Source organism: Furipterus horrens, unplaced genomic scaffold, assembly GCF_987537825.1.
Source record: "Furipterus horrens unplaced genomic scaffold, mFurHor1.1.pri manual_scaffold_2, whole genome shotgun sequence".
NCBI classification, from domain to species: Eukaryota; Metazoa; Chordata; class Mammalia; order Chiroptera; family Furipteridae; genus Furipterus; species Furipterus horrens.
In genome coordinates, this window is record NW_028327172.1 from 1998181 (window position 1) to 2022897 (window position 24717).

The 24717-nt window shown below is 61.9% G+C and overlaps 1 protein-coding gene across 1 annotated transcript; it reads right to left on the reverse strand.

The window, feature by feature from the left end:
• NADSYN1 (NAD synthetase 1) lies at nt 1–24285 on the reverse strand. The gene is made up of 21 exons (XM_090292957.1): nt 24102–24285; nt 22956–23016; nt 21905–22021; nt 21522–21575; nt 21057–21146; nt 17722–17773; nt 16275–16363; nt 16017–16134; nt 15093–15224; nt 12747–12821; nt 11825–11949; nt 11279–11327; nt 10476–10578; nt 9892–10060; nt 8790–8925; nt 7786–7892; nt 5786–5917; nt 5337–5406; nt 2343–2471; nt 1622–1798; nt 1–254 (listed from the first exon to the last, which is right to left on the reverse strand). The coding sequence occupies exons 1-21, from the start codon at nt 24184–24186 to the stop codon at nt 204–206; spliced, it is 2121 nt and encodes a 706-aa protein (XP_090149083.1). The 5' UTR covers nt 24187–24285; the 3' UTR covers nt 1–203.
• Nucleotides 24286–24717: the final 432 nt, after the last annotated feature.

The following is a 24717-nucleotide window of genomic DNA, read 5'->3' on the forward strand; positions in this document are numbered from 1 at the left end:
TTAAAAATCACATTCTCTTGATTTCAACCTTCTTGTTTAAGGCACCAGACTTCAAAGATCCCTCCCCCGGACACGTGGAACAGGACGTGCTGACGCCCTGCCGCTCGGGGCAGGGACAGCCTGTGCTCCACGCAAGGTCCCCGGCGAGGCTGACATCACACGCGGGACCCCGGCAGGCAGGGAGCCCTCCACACGGGCCCACGTCAGTCCGCGCCGTCCAGGGGCTGGCGCTCCCGCCTCTCCAGCTGGAGCACCTGGAAGGAGAAGGCACGTGAGAACACCGCGGCCCCGGGCCGACGTCACCAATCCCGCAGCCGTGGACCTGAGAGACCAGGGACTCGGCGTCGGGTACAGACCTGCGCACGGACAGGTCCCCGCGGCCGGGCCGCCACCTCGCGCGGTGACTGCGGGGCCAGAGGGCTGCAGGGGGCTCTGCCTTTCCGCCTGGCGTGGCTTCTCGGCCTTCTGCACTGGCCCATCTCTGGGTGCACCGCCTCCGAACCCCATTCCCGCTCTGGGGGACCCTCGCTGAGCCCATCCTGGCGGGGACCCAGACCCGCTCGTCGCTGGCTCCAGCCTCAGTTTGCACCTCGCCCCTCAGGGACGCCTCCCAGCCACCAGGGGTAAAACGAGCTCCTCCGGTCCCCACGTCCTCTGGCTCAGTGGTGGGCTCGCAGGCTATCACGTTCAACGTGACCGGGGCTCTGTCAGCCGTTTCCCTCCCGTCAGATCACCACACGCACGGGGCCAGGCTGCGGGGTCCTAACTGGCTGTGTCGTGGAAGAGGGAAGGAGGCGCGGGCCTACACCTGCTTCTCACATGGAGACCTCATCAAGCCCCGCCCCTGGCTCTGTTAATTAGCCAAGAAGAGAGGACACACGCTGGTCTGGAGGTCGAGAAGCCGTCGCCTAGGCCCGCGGTCCACAAATGACAGTGGTGGGCGCCGCGTTCACACGGCGACGCACGGCTACATAGCACCCCCAGAGCAGTCCAGCCCAGAGCAGCCCGCGCCGCGCCCTGGCTTGAAACACGTGGGAGACGGGCAGGCCTGGTTCCGAAGACTTTGACGATGGCTGTGCGGAGCCGCCCCCCGCTGGGCCCTTACCCGGCAGGTTGTCCCCCAGGCCTGCTCTGAGTCCCGCCCCCGGGGGGTTAAAGGCAGAATGGAAATGCAAAGTGGCTTTTAAGGAAAATGGGACCTGCTTTGCTTTTCTCTAAACAGCCCCTAATCCTCGTCAGTAGGACCTGAAGAGCAGAACGACTGAGCAAGAGGAATGTTGGGAACTCCTGTGAAGTACCTGGGCCTCCCCGCGGACAGACCTGCATTCCCTTTGTTAGGACCCCCAACACTTTGGGGAGGGGCTGCATGTTTTCCCGATGCATCTCCCCTGTAGAAAGTAGACACAAACCCTGCCTAATAGAGAAACGGGGGCGATTTTCCTGAGAGAACACCCCGCCCTCCCTTCCCCAGATGGCGAGTGTCTGAGTGGTTCCTTCATCCGCTCCGAGGGACCCAGGTCCCTCTCAGAAACGCACTGGTCCCCTTGCAGAAACGGGGACGGCAACACAGGCCCGTGTCTGCGACCCTCCGCTCCGGCCCCCGAGGGCCCCGCCAGCTCACCTGGCCCTCGATGCTGCGGAACTGCCACGGCCAGCCAGCGCGGTAGAGGAACGGCCGCGGGTCGAACCTGTTGTCGTCCGGGCTGTAGCTCTCGGCGTGGTACGCGGGCGTGAGCGTCGTCATTTTGTGTCTGTTCAGGGAGTACTTGGAGAAGAACCGCTGCACCTTGTCAGCCACCTGGTGGGCGGGGACACACGGGGCGTCACGATCTGCTCTGAGGCCACAGTCCTTGCCTGTGTCGTGCTGGGTGGCGCCAGTGGACGGGCCCCCCGCTGCACCGGGAAGTCCCGGACGCAGCAATGGGCAGCCGCCAGAGCGCAGGCCGGGGCGGCGGGCTGCACTATCACTGTGTGGGTCCCCGACACTGGCGCCTCGGGAGGCCCGAGCAGGGCCTAGGAAGATCCCTGTCATCGGGCCCCCAGGCGGCTTCGCGGGGACCGGGTTTGAGGCTGCAGTCCTAGCAAGGCTGACAACCGGCGGAAAAGCAGCGACGCTCTGGCCCCCAAGGAAGGGGCAGTGCTCGCCCAGGTGCAGTCGTCACCCGCTCCCGTGAACCTGGCGGGGCCCATGGGGAGACCTGGGCTGGTGAAAGCTGGACCTGAGTATCGTGTGAGACAGAACGTGGGGTTCAGGGGACACCGCATCTCCTGGCCCTACAGGTCCAACCCCCTCCGCCAGGTGACTTCACTGGCCGGCGCCCCCACGGACGCCAGGCACACACCTGCCGCGGCGTGCAGGTGTCCCTCCACACGTGCAGGAGTCTGCAGAACATGCTGTAGGGCCCGGCCTTGGCCACCTTCCGGAGCCTCCCGAAGACGGAGAGTTCTGCATACGTCACCCCCATGTCTTCCTGCGGAGTGACAGGGATGCCATTCAGGACTGGAAGGACGCTCTGACGAGACCCGGGACCCAGGAGCAGAGATGCCCGAAGGGCCAGTGAGGATGCTGAGGCGTCTTTGTTCCCCAGCAGGGACTGGCCAGGAAGGAGGTAGTTTTTGGAAAAAATGACAAGTCACGCATTTGGTTTGGGGGTCCAGGATGGGCTGAATTGTGGCCCCTCAGATATAGCCTGTTCTAAGCCCCAGAACCTACAGACTGCGACTTTATCGGGAGAAAGGGTCTTTGCAGGTATAAGGAAGGGTCTCCAGATAAGATGACCTGGATTTGAGGTGGGCCCTAAATCCAATGACACGTGTCCTTATAGGAGACAGAGAGGAGGCCGTGTGGAGACGGAGTCACCAGTCAGAGTGACGTGGCCACCAGCCCAGGGAGGCCCAGAGCCCCAGGAGCTGGAGGGGGCAGGAAGGACCTCCCCCAGAATCTTTGGGGGAGTGTGGCCCTGGGCCACCTTGATCTCGGACTCCTGGCCTCCAGACTCTGAGGGAAGGCAGGTCTGTTGTTCCCGCCGCCAGGGCACCAACACAAGGATCCACGTCAGGCCCGTGCTCGCCCCAGCGAGCCCACCTTCCTCGTGGATGGACGGACAGACGGCTCAGAGAAGAGGGAAGGGGTCCTCGTAAGTTGTGGCCACATTCAAAGCTGCGGGGACCTCCGGCCCTGACCTAACATGAGCCAGACCCTTCTGCAATCTTGGCTCCAATTCCCGCCTCCCCCCAGAAGGAACAGTCAGACAGACAGACGGTGACGCTGGTTTTCTGTGACACCGCAGGACAGCCCTGACCTCTGACCGGGGTCTATGGGGACCCTGGTGAGCAGGCCCTGGCTCCTGCTCCCGCCACGCACCCTGGCCTTCCCTCAGGCCTCAGCACCATCGCCACCGCCTTAGGAGGCCTGTCCTGACCCCTAGCCAAGGGTCACTGCCAACATCAGGTCACCAAGGCTGATTAGGGGGCAGACTCATAGCCACGGGGGCCATGATGGGCGCTTTCTGTGGTCTGTCCCCTCCAGGGCCTGAGAGCATTTCAGGGAAAGCGACCATGTCTGCCTCGTTCACCTCGGGGCCCCCGGCACCCCGCAGGCGCTGGCGCTTCACCTCCTGAGATCCAGCAACAGTGACAGTGACAGGTGGAGACTTCAGTCCCCCACTTTCAACGATGGGTCGAGCTAGACAGAAAGTCGCCAAGGTGAAGGGACACTGGGACACGAGAAACCACCGGACCTGAGAGGCACCCACAGGGCCCTCGGCCGGCGGCTGCCACACTCCTCCCACGGCCCCTGGGACGGACGCCAGCACCGCCCACGGGCCGGGCCACAGAACAGGCCGCAACCAACGCGAGAACACGGAAACCCCAATGGCTGTGCGGGCCAGGGCCACCCGGTCAGTGGCGGAAAGGAATCTGGGGAACTGACTCATTAAAAATCAATGAAAAATAAACTTCGCTCCTAAATAACCAGCGGGCCAACGAAGAAATCCTAGGGAAACCAGAACATAGTTTGAGATGAATGGAAGTGGGGACCCAGGACACCAGCACGGGCGGGCCCCAGGGACACCGGGCGAAGAGAGAGGGACTACAGCTGGAAACACGTGTCTTTACCGAGAGAAAGACCCCCCCGCCCTAACACGCATGAGAAGGCGAGCCGGGGGCCGGAGCGGGCTCAGTGGGGCCGCGGCCAGAAAGTCAGCGCCGACCGCCCGCCGTGTTTTCAGTCACTGGCGACGAATCACCCAAAAGTCAAACTCAGGAAACAGCCCCACGTACAACAGCACCAAGAAAATAAATGACCTGACACGTAAGCGTCACAGAACAAGCGCACACGCACAGTCTGGGAACCACGAGACCCTGCTGACGGGTAGTGACAAAGATGCACAGAAACGGAAAGACACCCAGGTTCACGGGTCAGAAGCTGTACCGTTACCAGGACGGCCACGCCGCCAACCCGACCGCAGCCTCGGTGCGACGGCCGTGGACGTCCAAGCTGGGCGTCCTCGCTGGGGGCGGCAATGGACGGCTGATCTCAAAAAGCACGTGGAAATTCAAGGGACCCAAAATTGTCTGGCAAATAAGAACAAAGGTGGGGGACTCCCACGTCCCGCTTTCCAAATTCACAACACACACAGCCCTGGTGGGACCCATCGCGGGTCCGGCACAGACACAGCCCACAGGTCTGTGGGGCAGAGACGAGAAATGCAGATGTACGCTCACAGGCCACTGATTCCCAACAACGGCGGAGGACAGCCCAGCGGGGAAAGAACCGTCTTTGCGACTCATGACGCCGGGACAACCGACATCCACGTGCGAAAGGACGGCCTGGCTCCCTTGCTCACTCCTGGACGAGGTCCCAGCCTCCACGCCAGGGCTACGCATCGCAGTTCTTACAAGAAGATACGGAGCAAATCTTCGTGACCGAAGGGGCTGGAAGCAGGGAGGTCAGTTGTCACGGATCTTATGACAGCCCAGTCACTTCCATCAGTGACCATCACAGCCGCAGCCACAGCCTGTGACCCAACCAGCCCAGACTGCTGAAGGCCAGCCTGGGACGGGGGTCCACAGTCTCCTGTGAGGTCGCCCCTGGCACACGCAGACACCCCTTATCCACGTTCGCTCCCCCCTGCCCCCATGCACCTTGCGCTGCCCCTCCTCCCGCCCCAGCCTCCAGGCGCCGAGTCAGATGTCAAAGGCCAGTAGTGGACCGACGCTGAGCCCGGGCGCCCGGGCCAGACACCCAGAGCCGGCGCACGGTCCCCCGGGGCAGAAAGGACGTGCCAGGAGCAGGCAGACAGGGCAAGGCACGGTGACAGTGCCACCACCGTTACCTCGTCTGTCTGGGACACCCGTCCGTTGGCCAGGGGCTCCAGCTCTGCGGTGGCCGGCGCGGCCAGGATGCTGCAGACGAGACACACGGGTAAGTCACGGCCGCTGGGTGCTAATTACTCCAACAGAGGCTGGGAAGGCACCAGGCTCTCTATGCCGCACAGGCCAGGAGAGCTGCACCGGAGCCCCCAGGCTCACAGTGGAGGGGCTGGGCGGGGGGGATCGGGGACAAGGGCGGCGGACGCCTGGTCTGGCCAGAGCCAAGGGGCCTGGGGAGCAGGCAGGAAGGAAGGGGTGGCCGGTCGTGGGACCCCAAGTGCCCATGGCAGGCGAGACTGGTTCATCGGGCGGCAGGGAGCGAGGGGCGGGGCTGAGCGGGCGAGGGTGGCCTGGGTGGTGCTGGGACAAGGCCCGGCTCAGGGCCACAGCCCCGGCCGGCGGCGGCACGCACGGCTGCAGGGCGGGAAGCTGGAAGCGCTCCAGGCAGAACTGGACGAAGGCCCGCAGGTCGGTCTTGCTGATCCCGCCGATGGGGTTGATGTCCGCGCTGGAGCAGTCGTACTTGGTCAGGTAGCCCAGGAGGCTGCAGTGACAGAGGACACAGGGTTCCGAGCAGCCGACCCCGGGGGCTGCAGATGCCGCCAGCGGGGGCCCGGCCTCCCAAGGCCCGTGGAGCCCGAGCTTGGCAAATCAGAGGCAGTCGGTCAGGCTGGGGGCGGCCCGAGGGAGGGGCAGCGGCCTCGGCTCACGCAGGTGCTGAGCTGGCGGCAGAGGGCCGCCCCCATGGCGGGTGAAGAGCGGCCGCACGGATGCCCCCGTGCTAACCCCTGGAGCCCGTAGGGGCCTGGCCTTGCAGAGCAAAGGGACTCTGCCGCTGTGATGAAGCTGAGGGCCTGAGATGAGGGTCTCATTCTGGAGTCCTGGGCGGGCCCCAAATGCAGCCACAGGCTCCACAGAAGTGGAACAGGGAGGCGGGGTCAGAGCCGGCGCTGTGGCCACAGAGGGAAGGACAGAGACACCGCAGCGCCCGGCGGGCCCACGAGCCAGGGAATGCGGCACCTGCAGGGCTGGGGGAAGGCTGGCAGCAAGCGCTCCCCTGTTCTCCTTCCCTTTACGTTTTGGGGTACAGTCTCGGGCTTATAACTTCCTATCGTGTTGATTCTTTTTAAAAGTTGGTTCCATTCCTTGTTAAAAGTTGTCATTCGAATTTGGAGTCCCTGGCACTCCAGGTGCTTATTTGTCAAGTCAGCCAACACCCACGCCCCCCGAGTACTCCCTCCATTACTGTGGCACCGGAGGCAGCAGAAAAGCAATAGAAATGAACAAAGTACGTAAGGGAAGGCTGAGATTTTGTACCAGCGACAGGGAGCTGACTTCAAATTGTCGTAAGTTAACAATGAGATTCAGAAGTCCAAGAATGTAACAGAGGACCCACTTGCAGACATGCAAGGACGTGGGAAGATTAAAGCAGACATACTACAGATCGGGGTCCCCAGCCCCGGGCCGCAGACCGGTGCCTGCACAGCAGGGGCAGAGGGAGGGGACAGAGCTTTGCTCGGGTTATTGTCTGAGCTCCACCTCCTGTCCACCCCCACCCGTGGAAACACTGCCTTCCCCAACCAGTCCCCGGTGCCAAAGAGGTTGGGGGCCGCTGCTCTAGATGGAAAGATGGGTGGGTGATGGGCGGATGGACGGACAGATGAGTGGACGGGTGGGCGGCTGGGTGGGTGAATGGAGAGATGAACGCATAGATGGGCGAACGAGCGGATGAATGGGTGGGCGGGCAGATGGATGATGGACAGATGGCTGGATGGGTGGATGGACTGAAGGACAGATGGGTGGATACAAGGACGGACAGATGAACGGATGGACAAGTCGATGCACAGGTTAAACAAGGAACAAATGACGGAGTTTCTGAAATTTTTCAGGTAACAAGGAGCAACGAGAAGCTGCAAAGGGAGCAGCTGAGGAGCGGGGGCTGGAGACGGAAGACCGGGGTGGGGGTGCCCCCGGCCTCCACTGCTTGGCTGGAAGGTCAGCTGAGACTTACGGGGAAAGCTCTAATTTTTTAACAGGGAGTAGGATGAGAAAGAGTGTTTCCAGCCCCCATCACGTATGATCTGCCTGGCTTGGAGGGGACTCCTGGGTGCAGAGAAAGGACCCAAGAGGCCGTGGAATCACCACGGAGACAGAGCCGAGCCTGAACCTGCGGGATGGGGTGGGGCCCCAGGCACAGCGGGAGGAGCCAGGGCTGGGGTGAGGGGGGAGCCGGGAGAGGGGCCGTCTTCACGCCTGCGCATCGAGAGATGCTGGAGCGATGATGCCACCAAAGGAGCCCCATGTGCCCCGAGTGACACAGGATGACGTGGAGCCTCCACTGTGCCTTGGGGGGCACTCACGCTCCGTGATTCGGGTGCTCAGGACGCCTCACCATGCCCCAGACTCACACACCTCTCATCCACGTTGGCAGAGCCGAGCACCAGAAGTCCGCCCCGCGCGTCCCGGGACCAGAGGCTCAGCTGGGCAAACAGGTAGGCGATGACCATCCTCAGCCGGGCCTGGGTGACAGGAGGGAGACATGACCCTGTGCAGGGCACGTGCGTGGGGACACGGTGCGGACACCACGGTCCCGTCACAGATCGAGAGACAGGCTCTCCCCAAGACAGGAGAGGGAGAGGCACTTCGCCCTCGTGCTGCGGAGAAGACGGGGCCAGGAGCCCACACGTGCCTCCGGGGCCGGCGCGTCTCCACGGCGCCCCGTGCTCAGCGCGGCCGCGGCAAAGATGGCAGAACCCAAGCCCGGGGCTGAGTGCTGGGGATGGGACCGGGCTGCAAAGGTGGCCGGGAGGAATGTCGGCCCTTGTCCCACCCCCATCACTGCCGGTGTTTCTGCAGGAGGGAGGCCACCCTCGGGCAGCAGGGAGGGGACAGAGAGGACAGCGCCAAGCAGCTGTGCCCAGGACCCCGTCCGCCTCCCCAGCCCACAGGGACCAGCGCCCCCGAGGCCACCGGGGTGGGGCAGCACTGACACTCACACGCTTGTGCGCTCACACTCATTCCCGCCACCACACGGTTCTCACACACACACGCCTGTGCCCTCGCACGACGCACTCACACATCCGTGCATACACATGCTTACACACTCACGCACTCACAAATGCACACAAGCTGCGCGCACACTAGCCATGACAGCCCCATCTCACTCGAACTTCCAAACTAGTCATGCGCCAACATGCTTTCATGCGTGCACACAATTCTCAGACGCCTCACGCTCGTGCACACACCTGGGCACCCACCAGGGTGCGCTCCAACTCACTCCCACAAACGCCTTCACACTCAGCCCCTCAGACGCCCTTCCTCTTGCACACGTGAACTCACACGCACCCTCGCGTGCTCGCACACGCACATGCACACGCACACGCACACACGCGGACCGGAGCCCGGCGGGTGCTCACCTGCACGTTCTGCAGGGCCAGGTTCTCCCTACTGCTTCCGCCGTGGGCCGCAAACAGAGGCCGTCTGCCCGTCACCAGGCTGAAGATGCCCACGACGGCCTTCACGGCGGGGTCGATGCCCAGTTCGATGTGGTGGCTGGAAGGGGAGGGGGCGCGTGAGGCATGTGCGTGTGCGTGCGAGCACACAGCAAACACGCATGACACAAGCTCACCACGCTAACCACCACCAGGTGCACGCGTCCGCGGCATTTAGTGCACCCACAAGGCTGTGCAGCCGCTGCCTGTCTAGTTCCAGAATGTTCCATCACCCTGAAAGGAGACCGGGGACCCACAGCTGCCACCCCCACTCTCCCCTGCCAGCCCCTATCTCCATGGATTTGCCTTCTCCAGACGTTTCACAGAAATGGAGCCCCGCGGGGGCTGTCCCTCTCTGTCCAGCTCACTCACAGCGCCACGTCCCCAGGGCCCAGCCACGTGGCCGGGGGCGCCAGGGTCTGCTTCCTTTCTGTGAGCGAGTGATAAACGTCCATCGTGTGGGTGGACCGCTATGTGCCCATCACCCACTGCGGCCACTCGGGCCTTCTCCGCCTTCAGCCGCTGCGACTAGCGCTGCCGTGAACAGGTGTGCGCACGTGTCTGCATGAGTCCCCGTGGGCTGCCCTTAGGTGCAGACCCATTGGTGGGCCTGCTGAGGACAGCTTTCAGCTGAGCTCAGCAACAGGGTGGGCAGCCCCCCGTTTTCTCCTGAGGCAGAATGAATGGGACACCGTGAAGGGACCTCATCGTCCCCTCTCTGCCATCCTCAGGTACAGGGGGGCGCTGGGTGGAGAGGGCAGGGGGCAGATCACACCACCAGCCCCCACCGCAGGACCCCGCGCACAGCAGCCCTGGCCGCCTGCACCTGGGACACAGAATGGGAAGGAGGGTGGAAATCACACAGCTAGGATTCGGGGTGAAACGGATTCACGGGCTCCCTAAACCCTGGCTTGAACAGAGAGGCAGTGAAAACCTGCCCAATTCCGCACATTCAGCCACAGATGTGGTCACAGGCGCAGCGTCTCACGGTCACAGCCACGGGCTCGGCCCCCGCTGGTGACACTACCTCCCGATCTGCTGGGCCAGCTCCCGGGCCCTGTCGCTGGTCTCCCGGGAGGAGTTCTCGCTGGCCATGTAGCAGGTCGTCAGGATGCGCCCACAGAGCTCACGGGGGTCCTGGGGCGTGTAGCTGGCCTGGTTCACGACACTCCGGACGTCAGCCAGCACCTCCGGGTCTGAAAACGGCCACACAGAAGGGCCGCGGTCACTCGCTGTGTGTGAGGACCCCTCTGCACTGGCCCTGGAATCTCGTCCCATGAGTGCATCACCCCATTTTTGGGCTGTACCACTGGGGGACGTTCGATGCCAAGGCACATAAGGGTGGACTTGACCTTGGTGTGCCTGACCCCGATGCCCGTGACCCCAGGCCACGCTGGCAGCAGCAGACATCAGCCCGAACCCTGGGAAGGGACGTGGGTGGCCTTGCTGCGCTCAGGCCCCAGGACCTGGGCATGATGCTATGACAGCTTGGCACATCCACAAAGCCACCCATGCCACCCACGACTGGGTTTGTCCTCTGCCACGCCCCCCGCGCCCCCAGGCCGCCCGAGTGCCGACCCTGGGCCTCCCTCAGTCACCAGCGACACCTACTTCCGTTCTTCACAGCCTCGCAGACCTGGCGGCACATGGAGAAGACGAGGCAGGCGGTGGCTGCGCTGTCCAGCCCGCCACTCAGGGGCAGGAAGAACCCCGCCTGGAGCAGGCCAAGCACACACGGGTGTGAGCGCAGCCCAGACACGCGGTGCCCGCAGCCCAGCCCCGCTCCACCCGCAAGACCGCGAGCGTCCGCAGCAAGTGCTGCGGCCATCCGAGCTCCTGCTGGGGGCGGGAGAAGGCGCCCTGCGCACCCCACTCTGCATGTCCAGAGGCAGAGGCCTCTTAGTGGGAGGGTGGCCAGGCAGACTCTCCATGGCGATTACAGACGGGCAGGATCTCATAATGCAACCCAGGGTGTCCCGGGACTCCGAGTGCCAGCAGGCAGGAGCCACAAGGCCACACACACGGCCAGACCTCAGGTGCCCTTCGGCCCCCAGCTAGTGTAGACCAAGCTCCCGATGAGGTCCGAGTGAAGAAATGCTTGGGTTGCTTGCATTTAAAAAACAAAATCTCCCTGGCTGGTGTGGCTCAGTAGATTGAGCACTGGCCTGTGAACCAAAGGGTCACCGGTTCGATCCCCAGTCAGGGCACATGCCTGGGTTGCAGGTCAGGTCCCCAGTTGGGGGTGCACGAGAGGCAACCACACATGGATGTTTCTCTCCCTCTCATTCTCCCTCCCTTCCCCTCTCTAAAAATAAATCAATAAAACCTTAAAAAAACATCCCTAGCCCATCGTAGAATCAATGCAAACCAACTGGCAAGGGGAGCAGTCGGCTGGTGAGACCCCGAAGGCTTACCTGTTGGCTGCGTCTTAAAAAGTCCCAGAGCCAGCAAGCAGGTCCAAGGCTGGGGAGCAATGGGGAGCGTTAGGCTTGGAAACGGCCCTCCTGGTGCGCAGCTCCCCTGGCCGGGCGCCCAGGGAGGCGGGGCGGGGGGAGGCGCCAGCAGCGCTGGGCTCTCCGGCTGCGTCTGTTTCACGCGCCTCACTGAACAGGTGCATTTTAAGCCTCACAACGGCCCTGGCAGGTCAGTCCCGCCTTTGGTCCCGTTTTGAAATGGGGACTCTGAGCGAGACACAGAAAGGAAAGGACAGAGCCTCCGTCTCGAGGGCTGAGGGCGAGGAAGCGCCAGAGCCGGAGGCGACACCGGGTGGTGCGGCTGCAGTGCCCACGCCCTCAGCCCCAGGAGGTGCGGCTGCCTCCTAACCGCGCGGCTCCCTGGCAGGTTCTGAGAACCAGCCCGGCGTTTGCTCCCGCGGCCTGGGCGCAGGTGCCGAGCAGCCTGCTGCAGTGCGGGGCGGGGGGCGGGGGCGGGGACCCTCCCGCGTGGGAAGGGCCGCCCACCTGATTTCCTCGGCAGCGCTGTGGTACTTCCACTCCAGGGGCTCCGAGAGCGGCTCCAGCAGGTCCTCAGGGCACGAGAGGGCGAAGTCCACCTTCACGCGGGGGTAGGGGCTCACCCCGCTGGCCTGTCGATGGACGGTGGCACGAATGACGTCCCCTCGGTACCAAAACCGTCACAGGCCCCACCCGGGACTGAGCAGGACTGTGTCAGCCAGGGGGACATGCTGGTCACAACCACAGTGGGAGACCCTCCACCGACTGGGGCAGCCACAGTCAGAAAGACACAGTCCCAGTGCGAGCAGGATGTGGAGGGATCAGAGCCTACGTGCCCACGTCACTGGTGGGAATGAAAGATGGGGCGGAAAGTCGGGCAGTTCCCCGAAGATCCGAATGGGCACGTGACCCAGCAATTCCACTCCCAGGTGTGTGCACCAGAGGACTGGGACCTGTGTTCCCAGCAGCACGGTCACCACGGACAAAGATGGAAATGACACACGTGTCCATCCATGGCTGAGGGGACACACACCACGTGGCCCAGCCACCTGATGGAATATTCCTCAGCCGCCATGAGGAAGGAAGCCCCGTCTCACGCTCCAGCGCGGACGGACCCTGAAAACATGCTGCCTGGTGAGAAGCCAGTCACAGCAGGCCACACACGGAAATGTCCAGAGCAGCCACACCCGCAGAGGCAGGGCGCAGGCGAGGGGTTGCCGGGGCTGGCGGCGGGGAATGGGTCCGGGTTCCTTTGACCCCGACCGTGGTGACGGCGGCACAGTGCGCGCACGAACACACTGCAAACCACTGGATCGGTGCTTGGTTCGGTGACTCGTGCAGTACGGAAATGATCTCAACAAAGCCGTTACTTAGAAAACAAAAAACGTTCCGGGTCTTTGGCCAGCGTCCTACCAGGGCGTCCACTTACCGCCAGGTTTCGAGATGAAATCTCCGCCCTGTAGCTTCTGACGTCCTCCAAATCCAGCGTGGCGGTGAGGACTTCCTGGAGGAGGGGTTTCAGAGAGAAGGCGTGAATTCCCGCGCTTCCCGCTCACGCGTGCCACCGACAGCCTCAGCAGGTGTGCCTAATTGCACAGGAGGCACCGCGGCTTCCGAGGCCAGGGTGTGGCTTGGGGGTTCTAGGGGCCCAGGCAGCAGGAAGGGCCGGTGCTGCTGTCACCCCAAAGCTCTCCCGTGACCCTCCACTGAACGCAGACCCTTCCCAGGGACCTGTCAGTCATGGCACAGGACGTAAGTCTGCCAGGAAACGTCTGCTGGCGGCTTCTGAGACAGCGTCTGTGCTCTTAAAAAGGCACGTGGGAGCGAGGGCCCCTCTTCTGCCCCCGCGCACGGCTGGGTGGAGAAGTGGCTGGGGCCGCTGCAGCCACACTGGGACCATGACGGGGGGCGGTCCGAGAATGGTCCCACACGGAAGACGGCAGAGGCTGAGCCAGAGCCTGGGACCCCGGTGTCCCCTGCCAGGGTCCCGGCCCCGACGTGCTGCCTTTGACCCCACAGGAGGGGGGGGTGGGGTGGGGGATCTGTCGCTTACAACATGTCAGAAAAAAACGAAGCTTTTTACCTGCAAATGTATTCCTTTCTTTACAAAAACAAACCTGACCAAACTACATACTAGAATATTATCACATTACACGCATGTGCAGGGCTCCCCTGGGGACACAGGACGGCTGTGGCCACCCCGCTCCTGCCGCCAGGCCTGGGCACAGCTGCCTCTGTCAACACGGGGCCTAACTCAAGCTGCAAACGCCCATTATGAGGACGGGAATAAGGGACTCCCGTGTCCTTTGGGTCTCCTGCCATTTCCCAAGAGATGGGTCATCGAGGCCACCATGCTTCTCTCATGACAAAGCCAAAGAGAGCGTGAGGCCACACAAAGACGGGAAGGCCCTGGAGGGTGTGGCTCATTCTGAGAAGAAGGCCGCCGCACTTCTCCCCACATCGGGGTCAGTTTCGACACGACGCCTGGAGGCCATGAGAGACGCGTGCCCCAGGAACGGCTTGCGCTTGGCGACAGGGGACGGCTGGAGCTGAGGTGACAACCCCAGCAGATTGTGGAGGAGGTGGCGCAAGGGCCCTGACTTCAACCTGAGGACAGTGACACCGCCTTGTCCCTGAGCACTTGGGCAAAATCAGGAAACTCCAGCCCAAAAGGCCGCAGGGGACCGTGAGGCCAAGGGCCTCAGATTCTTGAGTGCGTACGAATCACGTGGGTGTGGCTAAAAGCAGGGTCCCTGGCGTCTGACTTAGGGGCCTGGGTGGGACCTGCACACCTGCTTATCCTGGCGCAGGCGGCCCCCAGCCCACCCGCCGGGCAATTCCACGCCAAGGTGCCTGCCGCTTGGACGTGCGGTCAGCGCCTTGTCCAAACCAGCCTGGACTGGGAGACACGCAGCCACCTGGGGGACAGGGCACACAGTCACGCACACGGGTTTGCCTTCCCTTCAAGCCCTCCCGTCTCTGTCACGGTTAACGCTGAGCAACAGGCGGCCTTGGGGACGCTGTCACTTGAACAGCAGAGCCTGGAGGACAAGCAGGAGGACCTCCACGGGGGGTGAGTGCCTGCTGCTGGAACCCAGTTCCGGCGCCTGTCCCCAGAGCACAGGAGCCGAAGGCAGCCCGATGCAGAGACAGCGAGGGGACTCCGCCCCTGCACGGGTGGTCCCGCCTGTCCCAGCCACCCTGCCGCTCACGCCCACCTGCAGGCAGAACCAAGCGACTTCCGCTGCATTTGCACAGTTGGAACTCACGTCCACTTGGGGCAACAGTCACCGTTTCCCTTCTTTTCTGGCTTCACAGAAAGAGGTGAGAGCCACAGTTCTCTGCAAGGACCTTCGCGTCTGCTCACCCGAGTCGTGGCTTCCGGTCCCCGCCAGCCGTGGAATTATTCCAACACGCCTGTCACAGGCCCGGGGGAACCAGGGCGCCCACCCTCATGCCACGGCTGGCCCACTCCACTCCCGAGCGCCCCCTCAGAGTGACCACGTGTGGGGTGGTGTCCTGCTCCCTGGTGGGGCGCGGGGGTGTGCGCATGTGTGGCTAGTAAGCTGCTGTGGACCTCACTGTCCTGTTGGGGATGTGTGCAATGTGGGGACCATCCCTGTAAATGCAGATGGGGATTCCTCTCCCACTGACCAGGTGACCACCGGGGCCCACACGAGACACCCCGGTGGTCCGGGACAGAGAAAATGGCCTCCAGACCCGCACCGATGCCCACAGACCACAGCCGCGCCCACCCCTGCCCGCGGTTCCTCACCACGTCATCCAGGGAGAACTGGGACCCCTGAGCGAACACGTGGCCGTTCATGGCGACCATGGCGCAGCCGTCATAGTACAGCCGGTCCCCGTCGCAGCCCTTCTGGTTGGCCAGCAGGTAGATGCCCCCGTTCTGGAAAGTGCAGAGCCGACCACAGGTGTCCCTCATGGCCCCGCACCGTGTCCCGCCCTGGCTCCTGCGGTCTGCAGACCCCTTCCCCAGAGCTCATCACTGGTGTCCCCGAGGAAGAAACGCACACATATGGGGAGGTTCACAGCCTTGCGGCGGCCGTGGCCTTGACCTTCAGGGGCCCCAGGCATGACGTACACGTCTATGCTCCCCTCCCAACAGCCCGCGCAAGGCAGGCGCTGGCCCCTCCATCAGACAGGAGGGGACACAGGGCGCAGAGAAGACCCTCACATGACAGAGCCATGATCCAAGCCCAGCATGGCCAAGGCAAACCTGTCCCATGAGGGACCAAACAACACGGCCCTCACGTGTCACCAACAAGAGTGGCCACCATGTGGGTGCTGCCTGCACCCGCCCACAATACCTACAGGCAGGTGGCCCAGCCTAGCTCCCAGTCACCATGTCCTTGTCTTGAGACACAGTGTGGTGGTCTAAGGCCTGGGAGCTGGACCCTGGGGTGTGAGCCCCATGGCCCCTTGTCCCCGTGTATCTGGCACCCTGCTCTAGAGGGGATGGCAGCAGCACCTGCCTCTCGGGGCGGCTGCGAGGGCTGAATGAGGTTGGGCAGGCGGACCCCACAGAGGGGTGAGCGTGTGCTGTGGCCCCGGCCATAACCCTGACACCGAGTGACCACTGCCGCGGGCCACACCCTGTGCTGGGCACGGGACTCAGCGTATGCGAGACAGAGCGCCAGCCCGGGTGCAGGCAGGCTCTCGCGTCCCAGCCGCCACCCACCTTGGTGGTGGCCATGGTCACCAGGTCCACCCGGGCGTGGGCTTTGCGCAGCATGTGGTGGCTGCTGGAGCCGTTGGTGAAGATCTCCACGCCGTCCAGGCCCATGTCGATGTGCGGGCTGCGGGCAGAGCGGGGGAAGGAATGAGACGGGCCACACCGCAACCCGACCCCCAGGCCCACAAGCTCCCGGGCGCCGCCCAAGCCCCAGGCCGGGACCCCCGGGCGCTAGCAGACCCCCAGTGCTCTGGGCTGGCTGACCTGTGGGGCGTCCAGAGCTCCTCACAGATCTCACTTCCAATGCAGGTGTCCCGGGTGGCCAGCACTGCGTCCCCAAAGGGCACGGTTTCCTGCAGTTGGGGGACAAGTCCACGTGAGACCCCTTGGCCACCCCTGTCTGGGCTACCTACTGGCCTAGGACCCTGGAAGTCACTCAGAAGACTTTCACGAAGGCGGGCATTTTGCTTTGCCCCCTGATGTGTCCTTAACCTGGAGCACGCCCAGCCCAGGGGGCCCAGCGGCAGCTGGCACCTCCCTGCTGACCCTAAGGGCCTCGGGCCCCACGTTCATCAGCCAGGAGCCGGGAGCCGGGCCCAGAGCTCTTGTGGCCAAAAGAGGCTGGCTCAGCTCTGGACTCGTCCCTGGGCACACACTGCCATCGTTACCACGCATGTTCATGAGAACAGCCCTCCTCTATCACAGGACCCACCTCCAGGCTCCACACAGCGCTGGGCACATTTCCCTGTGCCGGAAATGACCCAACCGAGGCCTGTGCAGTTCCAGAAACCTGACAAAGGTCGCCCAGCTCCTGCGTGGCAGGACCAGGAGCAGAACGCAGGTGTGTCCATCCTCAAGAGCCACATCCATAAACCATGAGTGGCAGCCCTGTCCAGGGCAGGGTCAGCGCCTTGAACCCGTGTATGCCAGGGCCCATTCCTGCAACCTGCCCTCAGCCAGGTGTCTCTCACACACAAACGCACAGACATGCACACATGCAGATACACATGCACACAGTGTGTGTCCGTGGTTCCAGCCACCATCTGTGGGGCTTTGTTAGGGCAACCAGGCAAATTAACACCCTTGGCAGCCAGAATGGAAACCCAGGCAGGAGCCCAGGCCATCAGGGTCCTCCCCAAACACCCGAACCCCCTGCAGCCAGGACGGAACAGGGTTCCAGCTGACCCACCAGTTTTGAGCAGGAAGAGGGTGGGCAGGCCCCAGGTAAGGCCACAAGAGCAGAGCTCTGCAGGCCTGGCCGCAGGTTCAAAGACAAGACAAGACAGGTTTCTGACGCTGGGTTTCCACCAAGTGAACAGGCAGCCTAGCCAAGCCTTCCATGAATTTTATAACAAGAAACCCCCCAAACCTGGCCTCCGGGGCTTCCCTGTGCCCCAGCCCCAGCAGGACACAGCCAGCTGAAGTGGCTCAGGAGACCCCTCACCATGCCCCGACCTGTGCCCACCAGGAGCGCCGGGGTGGGGGCCTGAGCAGAGCAGCAGGAGTGACGGAAGAGACGGGGGATACCCACCACTGACCGGGGGTCCTGAGGCCCCTCCCCACCGAGATGGAACCCCCTACTTAGGGGATGACGTACGTGCGCCACAGGGGTCCTGTGACTTTGACCTGGAGGTTCCTGCCCCCCACCGTCCACAGTGAGCCGCGAAGAGTGACATTTGAGCGAAAGGTGCTCTGTTTCCCCGAGACCCACCTGCTTTGTCAGGTCCTGGAGCATCCGGGGCAGGAAATACTCCTCTGTCTGCCTGCGAGGGAAACAGCACGGGTCTGAGGGCCACGTCGGAACACGGAGCCTCGAGCCACGAATCAGGGCCGCCCGTCTGTCTCCGCCTCCCCATCTGTGAGGCCACACTCCCCCACGGAGAACTCAGGGGGAATTTCAGAAGTCTCCCTGCCGAGAGCTGCGGTCACTTCCTCTCCGTGCGCAGCGCGCTCCCAAGTCTTCGGGTGCCAAGTTAAGGATGAATTCACCAACCTTCTAGTTATGGTTTGCCTTTTCTGCATCTTGTTTACAGAGTCTCCCCTCTGCCGAGGTCACAAAAAATGATCTGATATTGTCCAAAAGACTTGGAATTTTCGTATGTAAGTGTTTGATCCTTCTGGAGTTGTTTTGGGTTGGTGATTTACTAATCGATCGTGCCTGCACACTGAAGCCTCCATAAAAACCCAAAGCATGGCATCCGGAGGGTCGGTGAGCACGCGGGGGTCTGGGGCCAGCGGCACCTGGGGACCGAGGAAGCCCCGCCCCGCCTTGGTGACCTCTGAGGTCTGTGAGCCGCTCTAGCAAATGAATGGAACCCAAGGAGGGGGTCGTGGGAACCTCTGCTCTACAACCAGTGAACTAGAAGCACCGGTGACTGGCTGGGCCAGCAACTGGAGTCCGAGGCTGGGGAGGGGCAGTCTGGTGGGAGCAAGCCCTTCACCTGCGGGCTCTGATGACTCCTCTGAACTGAATTATTACATTAAAAATGCAGAGTATCTGCACCATATAAAGGAATAAACTGCTGCAGGTACATTATTTCTACCTCAATAAAAATAACTTAGAGTAAACAGTATTTGATATATTCGGTTGGCCAAAAGGTCCATTTAGTGTTTTTTTTTTTTTTTTTGTAAAAGAAAAGACACATTTTTCATTTTCAGCAATAACTTCATTGATCTGGATATTTGAGTATGTCGGCTCTCTCCCGTTATTGGCTTCTAGTGGGGAGACGCCAGGGGGCTGCTAATCATATCCCAGTGCATGAGATGCCCCCCAGCAAAGAATTATGTGGCCAAAATGTCCACAGCACCAAGAAACTTCACAAACCACTTTGACATGTTCAAGCTGTCACAGCACCTTCTCCATACACGGCACAAACCTTTTTATGCATTTTAGTTACATTTTTACTTTTCTTGAAATAAAGCATAAAACACTGGAAATGTAGCGTATTTTCTTCCATCTTCAATACTAACATGGCTGCTCAAAAATTCACCAGTTTTGATGATATTTTAAAAAACGCACGCTTGAAACAGTGAAAAATAGCAACAGGAGACTGTGCCCACCCCACCGTTCTTCCGACCGTGCTTCTGCAAGTGCCGGCTGACGCGTGGCTTGCAGATGAACAGCACGCTTGTAGACGACTCCTGGGAGCTGACTTAGAAAAGACACGGACTCCGACCTCCAGGCAGCCCAGCTCCGGGAGGTGTGCCGACCCTCAGCCGTGCAGCCCGCAGGACGTGAAGCCGGGGTGACGTGGGCCAGACTCAGTAAACCAGGACGACGCGCCCGGGCCATCGCTTGCCTGATCGGGATGGACCGTGCTCGTCTGCACGGAGAGAACTCTGCACCCCCCTCCCTTGGTCACTTCGTTCTGGTCCCCTCTCCCTCCTCATAAACACCTCTGCCTGCACCGAGGGCAGGAGACGGGCTTTGGGACGAGAGTCCCCACCTTCCAGGCGGCCAGCATCTGTGAATAAACCGCTTTCCTTCACCTCAGCACCTGTCTCTCGAGTACTGGCTTCTGCAGCGGCGGGTAGCCGGCCCTGCGTTACAGTCACACGCTGATATGACAGCTGTCACAGTACAACCTAACAAAGTCATTTCGAGTGACGTTAAAGACCACCAAGCACTATTAGAGCCATCATACGGAAAAAGCTAAACGAACTTTTCCAGCCAACTCAATAGCATTCTTAAATTTGAATCTTTAAAGAGAATTTAGACATTTTATTCCTTGATGTATCATTCCTATAATGTTTAAAGTGTTCAGAGCACAGAAAAAAATTAAAAAAAATTTTTTTAAACTAGCATAATACTGGCACCTAAACCTGGAAAAGAAGAAAACCCTGACTAGACATTAGCAAACCGAGAGTTTCTCTGCCAGGCCCACTTGGCATTGACTCCAGAACCGCAGTTACTCCACATTCACCTCAACAGACGCTGAGGTGATGGGGGATCCATTCAGCATCCGCTCCCAATTTAAACCCCAAAGTGAAAATAACCAGAGGCGGATACAAATCTGAAACCCCAGGCAGAAACAGGGGATATTTCCAAGGCAAGTCGGGAGAAAGACACCCCCCCCCCCGCTGTCAAAGACATCTGCTCTAGAAAGTATCCAGAACGTTGTTCCAGAAATGCCAACCAACAGAAGCTGGTACAAAAATGAGCTGAGAGGTGTCACTACTGCACAGGAGAAGTAAAATTAGCTGTACACGATATAATTTCCACGTGAATAAAAGCTAGGAAAACCAACAGAGTAACACTAGACACAATAAAAGAACATACAAAGGTGGCCAATTACAAAAGCGACACACAGAATTCCAATTTCCTACCTAAAAATATGAACCACTTAAAAAACATAATGCAAAGCTTCCGTTTACAATAGCAGCAACAATAAATAAGTTGGAAGAGCCCCAGCCGGTGTGGCTCAGTGGACTGAGCGCCGGCCTGTGAACCAAAGGGTCGCTGGTTCGATTCCCAGTCGTGGCACAGGCCCGGGTTGCAGGCAGGGTGCCTTGGTAGGGGCGCGTGAGAGGCAGCCACACACTGATGTTTCTCTCCCTCTCTTTCTTCCCTTCCTCCCTTCCCCTCTCTCGAAAAATAAATAAATTCAATCTTTAAAAAATAAGTAGGAATAACTGCAACAAGACTATAGGCCAGGGCTTCTCAACCTGGGGACATGTGATAATGTCTGGAGGCATTCTGGTTGTCACAAATGGATGGAAGACAGGCGCAGGCCAGGGACATGCCTGGGACCGCCAGCAGGAGAATGACCCTGCCCCGCACGAGTGGGGCTGCAGCTGAGAAACCCTGGCAGACAGTCACGCAAGATGTGAAATGAGCGGCGATCCAGTACTGATGCTTGAGTTTCCTGGCCTGTGTGAACGGCCTACGATTTAATCAGCAGCAGCAAACAGCCACACTAAGTGACGGGAGAGGGGCGAGGGCCAGGGCCTTTGCTCAGAATTCCGTCTCCAGCCATAATCTGGACCACACCGCTACCCACGGCGCAGGCGCGTTATGGAGCCCCGCCGCGCCGGAACCGCACTCACCGGCTCCTGGACCACGGGGTAAACCAGCGCAGCTCGTGGTAGTTCCCTTCGTTTGCCAAGGCCATCTTGGGTCTGATGAGCAGGATCCTCCTACAGGCAGGGGACAAGAGTGTCCCTGAGATGGACAGGCTGCCGCTGGGTATCCGGAGGAGCAGCCCACGGGCCCACCCAGTCTGACGTGGACCATGAGACCCAGCAGGTATCACTCCGCGGGTCTGCGAGGGGTGCTGTGGAAGCCCACTCTCCTGCGACTGACCCCGGCAACAGGGCGGTGGGTCCCGAAACCCCACCCTGTGGCCTCTGTCTAACACCTAAAGGTGTCCATGCGGTGGTGGCAGGGACCAGGAGAAGCAGTGTCACTTGCATAGCCTGCCCGGTGCCTCAGAAGGTGCCTCCCAGGGACCATGTCACAGCCCCCAGGGCCTACAGAGCATGCGGGTCCCTGCGGCCCCAGCGGCCACCTACCTGTTGAGAAATATCACCCTGCAGTTGTAGCGCACGTTCCGGTGCATCACGGGCCTGCGGAGAGAGGGGCGTGCGCGTCTGTCGGCCAAGTGCACAGATCGCTCTCCACTTTAATCTGAAGCGTCCTCGGGCCCTGGCGGGGGATCTGAAGCTGCCGGGCAGCTTCCTCAAACCAAGGTTAAAAACGCACGGCAAGCTTCTGCCGCAGCACCGACCAACCCGGGAGAGGGTCTCCTGGGCTGACACAGAGCTGACCTGCTCGGGGCTCGCCCTGAGGACCTTCGGGGCTGCCTCCCTGGAGCGAGGACGGCGCTGGCGGGATCACGCCCTCGCACTTCCCTCTGTTCTGAGCTTGTCTTGTCATCGCTCGCGTGGGCACTTACATTCCCACGTCACAGATGATGTCCTGGGTGACTGGAGACTCCAAGAGGGCAGCCAGGACCTGGAGCGAGTGCAGGAGGGTGTCTGACTCGTAATAGTGATCCCAGCATCCGTAGCCGCTGCGGAGGGAGGGAGGGGACGAGGGTGAGCCCCAGGGACACATGCTGGTGTGGCAACTAATCGATTACTTCTGAATAAGGGTGGGGCCGGGGGCCCGGGGGCCAATCGGTGAGAAGTGCCGGCTGTGACCCAGCACTGGGACCTTTTGAAAGCGTGGAGGTGATTCTAGTGCTCAGCTCAAGACAGAATCACTGCTACGGGGAATGGTGTGTTTTACTGGAAATTAACACAGGGGGTGCCCCCCAGAACCTTCGGTGGAAGCATAGGCCTGTGACACCCGATGTCAGACCTCTGGCCTCTTGGACTGAGAGAGCATAAACTTGTCTGTTTCAAAACACCTCGTTTGTGGAACGTTATTACAGCAGCCCCAGAAACTACTGCGACGCTCCAGGGCATCAGCAAGTCCAGAGACAAGACGGAGTGAGGCTCCTCGGCTGGGCAGGAGCCCAGAGACCAGCGAGGACCCAGGGAAGCCCAGCGGGCAGCTGACGCCCACAGTCCCAGAAAGCTCAGGTTGTATGAGGCTTAGCGTGGCGGCTAATCGGTCACTTCTGAATCAGGGATGGGAGGAAAGTCACGGCTCCTGATCACTGCGACAAGGCAGAGCACAGCGCTCAGGACGCTCGCTTCCGGGAAGGGGCAGTGACCACCCACCAAGGCCTGTTTGTGGCCAAAAAGGAAATGGATGTGCTGGGATCGGTGCCGGTTCGGCACAAGCGGCCCTACTTTTACCAGCTCCCTGCGTTGCGGGCGCGGGAATCTAGGGCTCCCCAGCCGGGCAAGGGCCGCTCCTCTTCAGGGGTACCAGGTAGGCCCCCTCATGGGTTTCTGATGTTCTCCGTGGCCGCCCCTCCTTCCTCACCCCATGGGCAGAGGGGAGCCGATGCAGACACCTCCCTGCCCACCCCAGGGTGCTCGGAGTTCTGCTCTCACCATATTTCCAGTTCCGGTCCAAGCCTGTATCTTGCTCCCTTCTGCTTGGCAATTTCAATGCCTACATATACAGAGAGAGAGAGAGAGAGAGAGAGAGAGCGGCCGTTTCAACATCCACACCATGGTTGAAGGCAGGCAACCTGTTGCCGTAGGTGTGGTACAAAAGGAACAGCACACAAAAGCGCTCGGTGACCCGGCCCTGATGCAGCCCAGGATGGCATCCCCCCAAGGACAGGCTCACACCTGCAGCGCCCCAGGGCTGATCCTCAGCGCCACAGCGGAGGAAGTCACTCCCTGGTAGTTCATTAACAAGCAAGTGCCCAGGGAGAAGGCAGGACCAGGAGGCACCCGCGAGGGGCAGGCCCGGTGGCCCTCCGGGTTTGGCCTGCAGCTCCCAAGGGCAGCGTGGGAGAGGCCAGCTGAGCGGCTGCCCCCGAGCCCCTCCCCTGCCCGCTGCCAGGTTCGCTCCGGGCTGAGGAGACCACAGCAGCTTGGTATTGAGAGAAACAGAAAGGACGAAGGTCCACCCAAGGCACCCGGCCGATAAGGTGTCGTCATTCTGTTCTCACAGCTCTTGGCAACCCCCTGCAGTAGCAGCGGCACCTGACACCCTGGGGCGGCCCCCCCGCAGGGCTGCCCGGAGCGGACAGGAACAGTGGGTACCCCCATGGAGCCCCCACAGCCTGACGGCCGCGCCTGCTCTCTCCGCCCGCGGTCCCCTCTCCTGCCCTCGTCCGCCACCAGCAAGGCCCTCAGGCACCGAGGCCACCCGCCGTAGGGCACTCACAGCACCCGCTCCAGGGACTGGCCGCCCTCCCCCAAACACCTCCGAGGACGGGCCCCCGAACTCCGATGTGACACGGGGCCCCAGAGATACCTGAGGACGGGGGAGCCCCACGCCTCGCAGCGGCGCCCCTCCACCCCGTTTCTTACCGGGACACACACCGCGTGCCCAGGCCCTGCCAGTGTCCCCCCGCCCCCCCCCGAGGAGGGCCTGCGCCCTTACACGGGCGGGGTCACTACCCACGATCTGCCCCCACGCCCACGCTGCCAGCTCTTCCAGGGCGAGGCTGTGTGCGTGCGTCCGCGGCCCGCCGGCCGGGCCCTTCGCTCCCCTCCGCCCTGCCCGCTGCCCCGCAGACTCACTCTTTAAAATCCTTTGCAAGTTGCCCTCGAAGTCCAGGGCCCACTGGTTGAGGGCGCAGGTGGCCACGGTCACCTTCCGACCCATCCCGGCTGCAGTCGCCTGGGCGCGAGGCCGGCCGTACTCCGGGATCTTCTGTCCTCCGGGACCGGCTGCGCCGGCGCGGGCCTTTCCGCGCGGTCCCGCCCCGCGGGGAGGGCCTGGAGGGGACGGGACCACAGAACCCGGCCTCGGGCCCCGCCCCCGGGACCGCCCCGCCTGCGTCTAGCCCCGCCCCTTCCTTCACAGCCCCGCCCCCGTCCAACCCGGCCCGCGCCTCGCCTCGCCCCGCCCCTTCCTTTACAGCCCCGCCCCCGGGACAGCCCGCGCCTCGCCTCGCCCCGCCCCCCAGGCCCGTCCGGCCCCGCCCGGGGAGGGCAGGCCGCGCCTGCGCAGTGAAGGAGGCCCGATCCACGCGCGCCCCGCCCCTCCCACGCTAACGGGCAGATGGGTCGGTCCCCAGGTCCTGGAGCGCCGGTGCAGGGGCGGACCTGCTCCCCGTCCCCACCCCTCTATTTTATTTCACATTCCCCCACAAACTGCTCCTCCACGTGCTTCTGCAACTTGATGTTTTTCTCC

What these genes read in the sequence shown, in the direction of transcription:
- NADSYN1 (XM_090292957.1), bottom strand. Translation starts at nt 24,186, where the DNA reads ATGGGTCGGAAGGTGACCGTGGCCACCTGCGCCCTCAACCAGTGGGCC. An exon ending in GAGCTCTGGACGCCCCACAG is followed by an intron (nt 16,135 to 16,274) that starts GTCAGCCAGCCC and finishes CTCTGCCCGCAG; the next exon opens with CCCGCACATCGACATGGGCC. An exon ending in AGCGCTGCCGAGGAAATCAG is followed by an intron (nt 11,328 to 11,824) that starts GTGGGCGGCCCT and finishes ATTGCTCCCCAG; the next exon opens with CCTTGGACCTGCTTGCTGGC.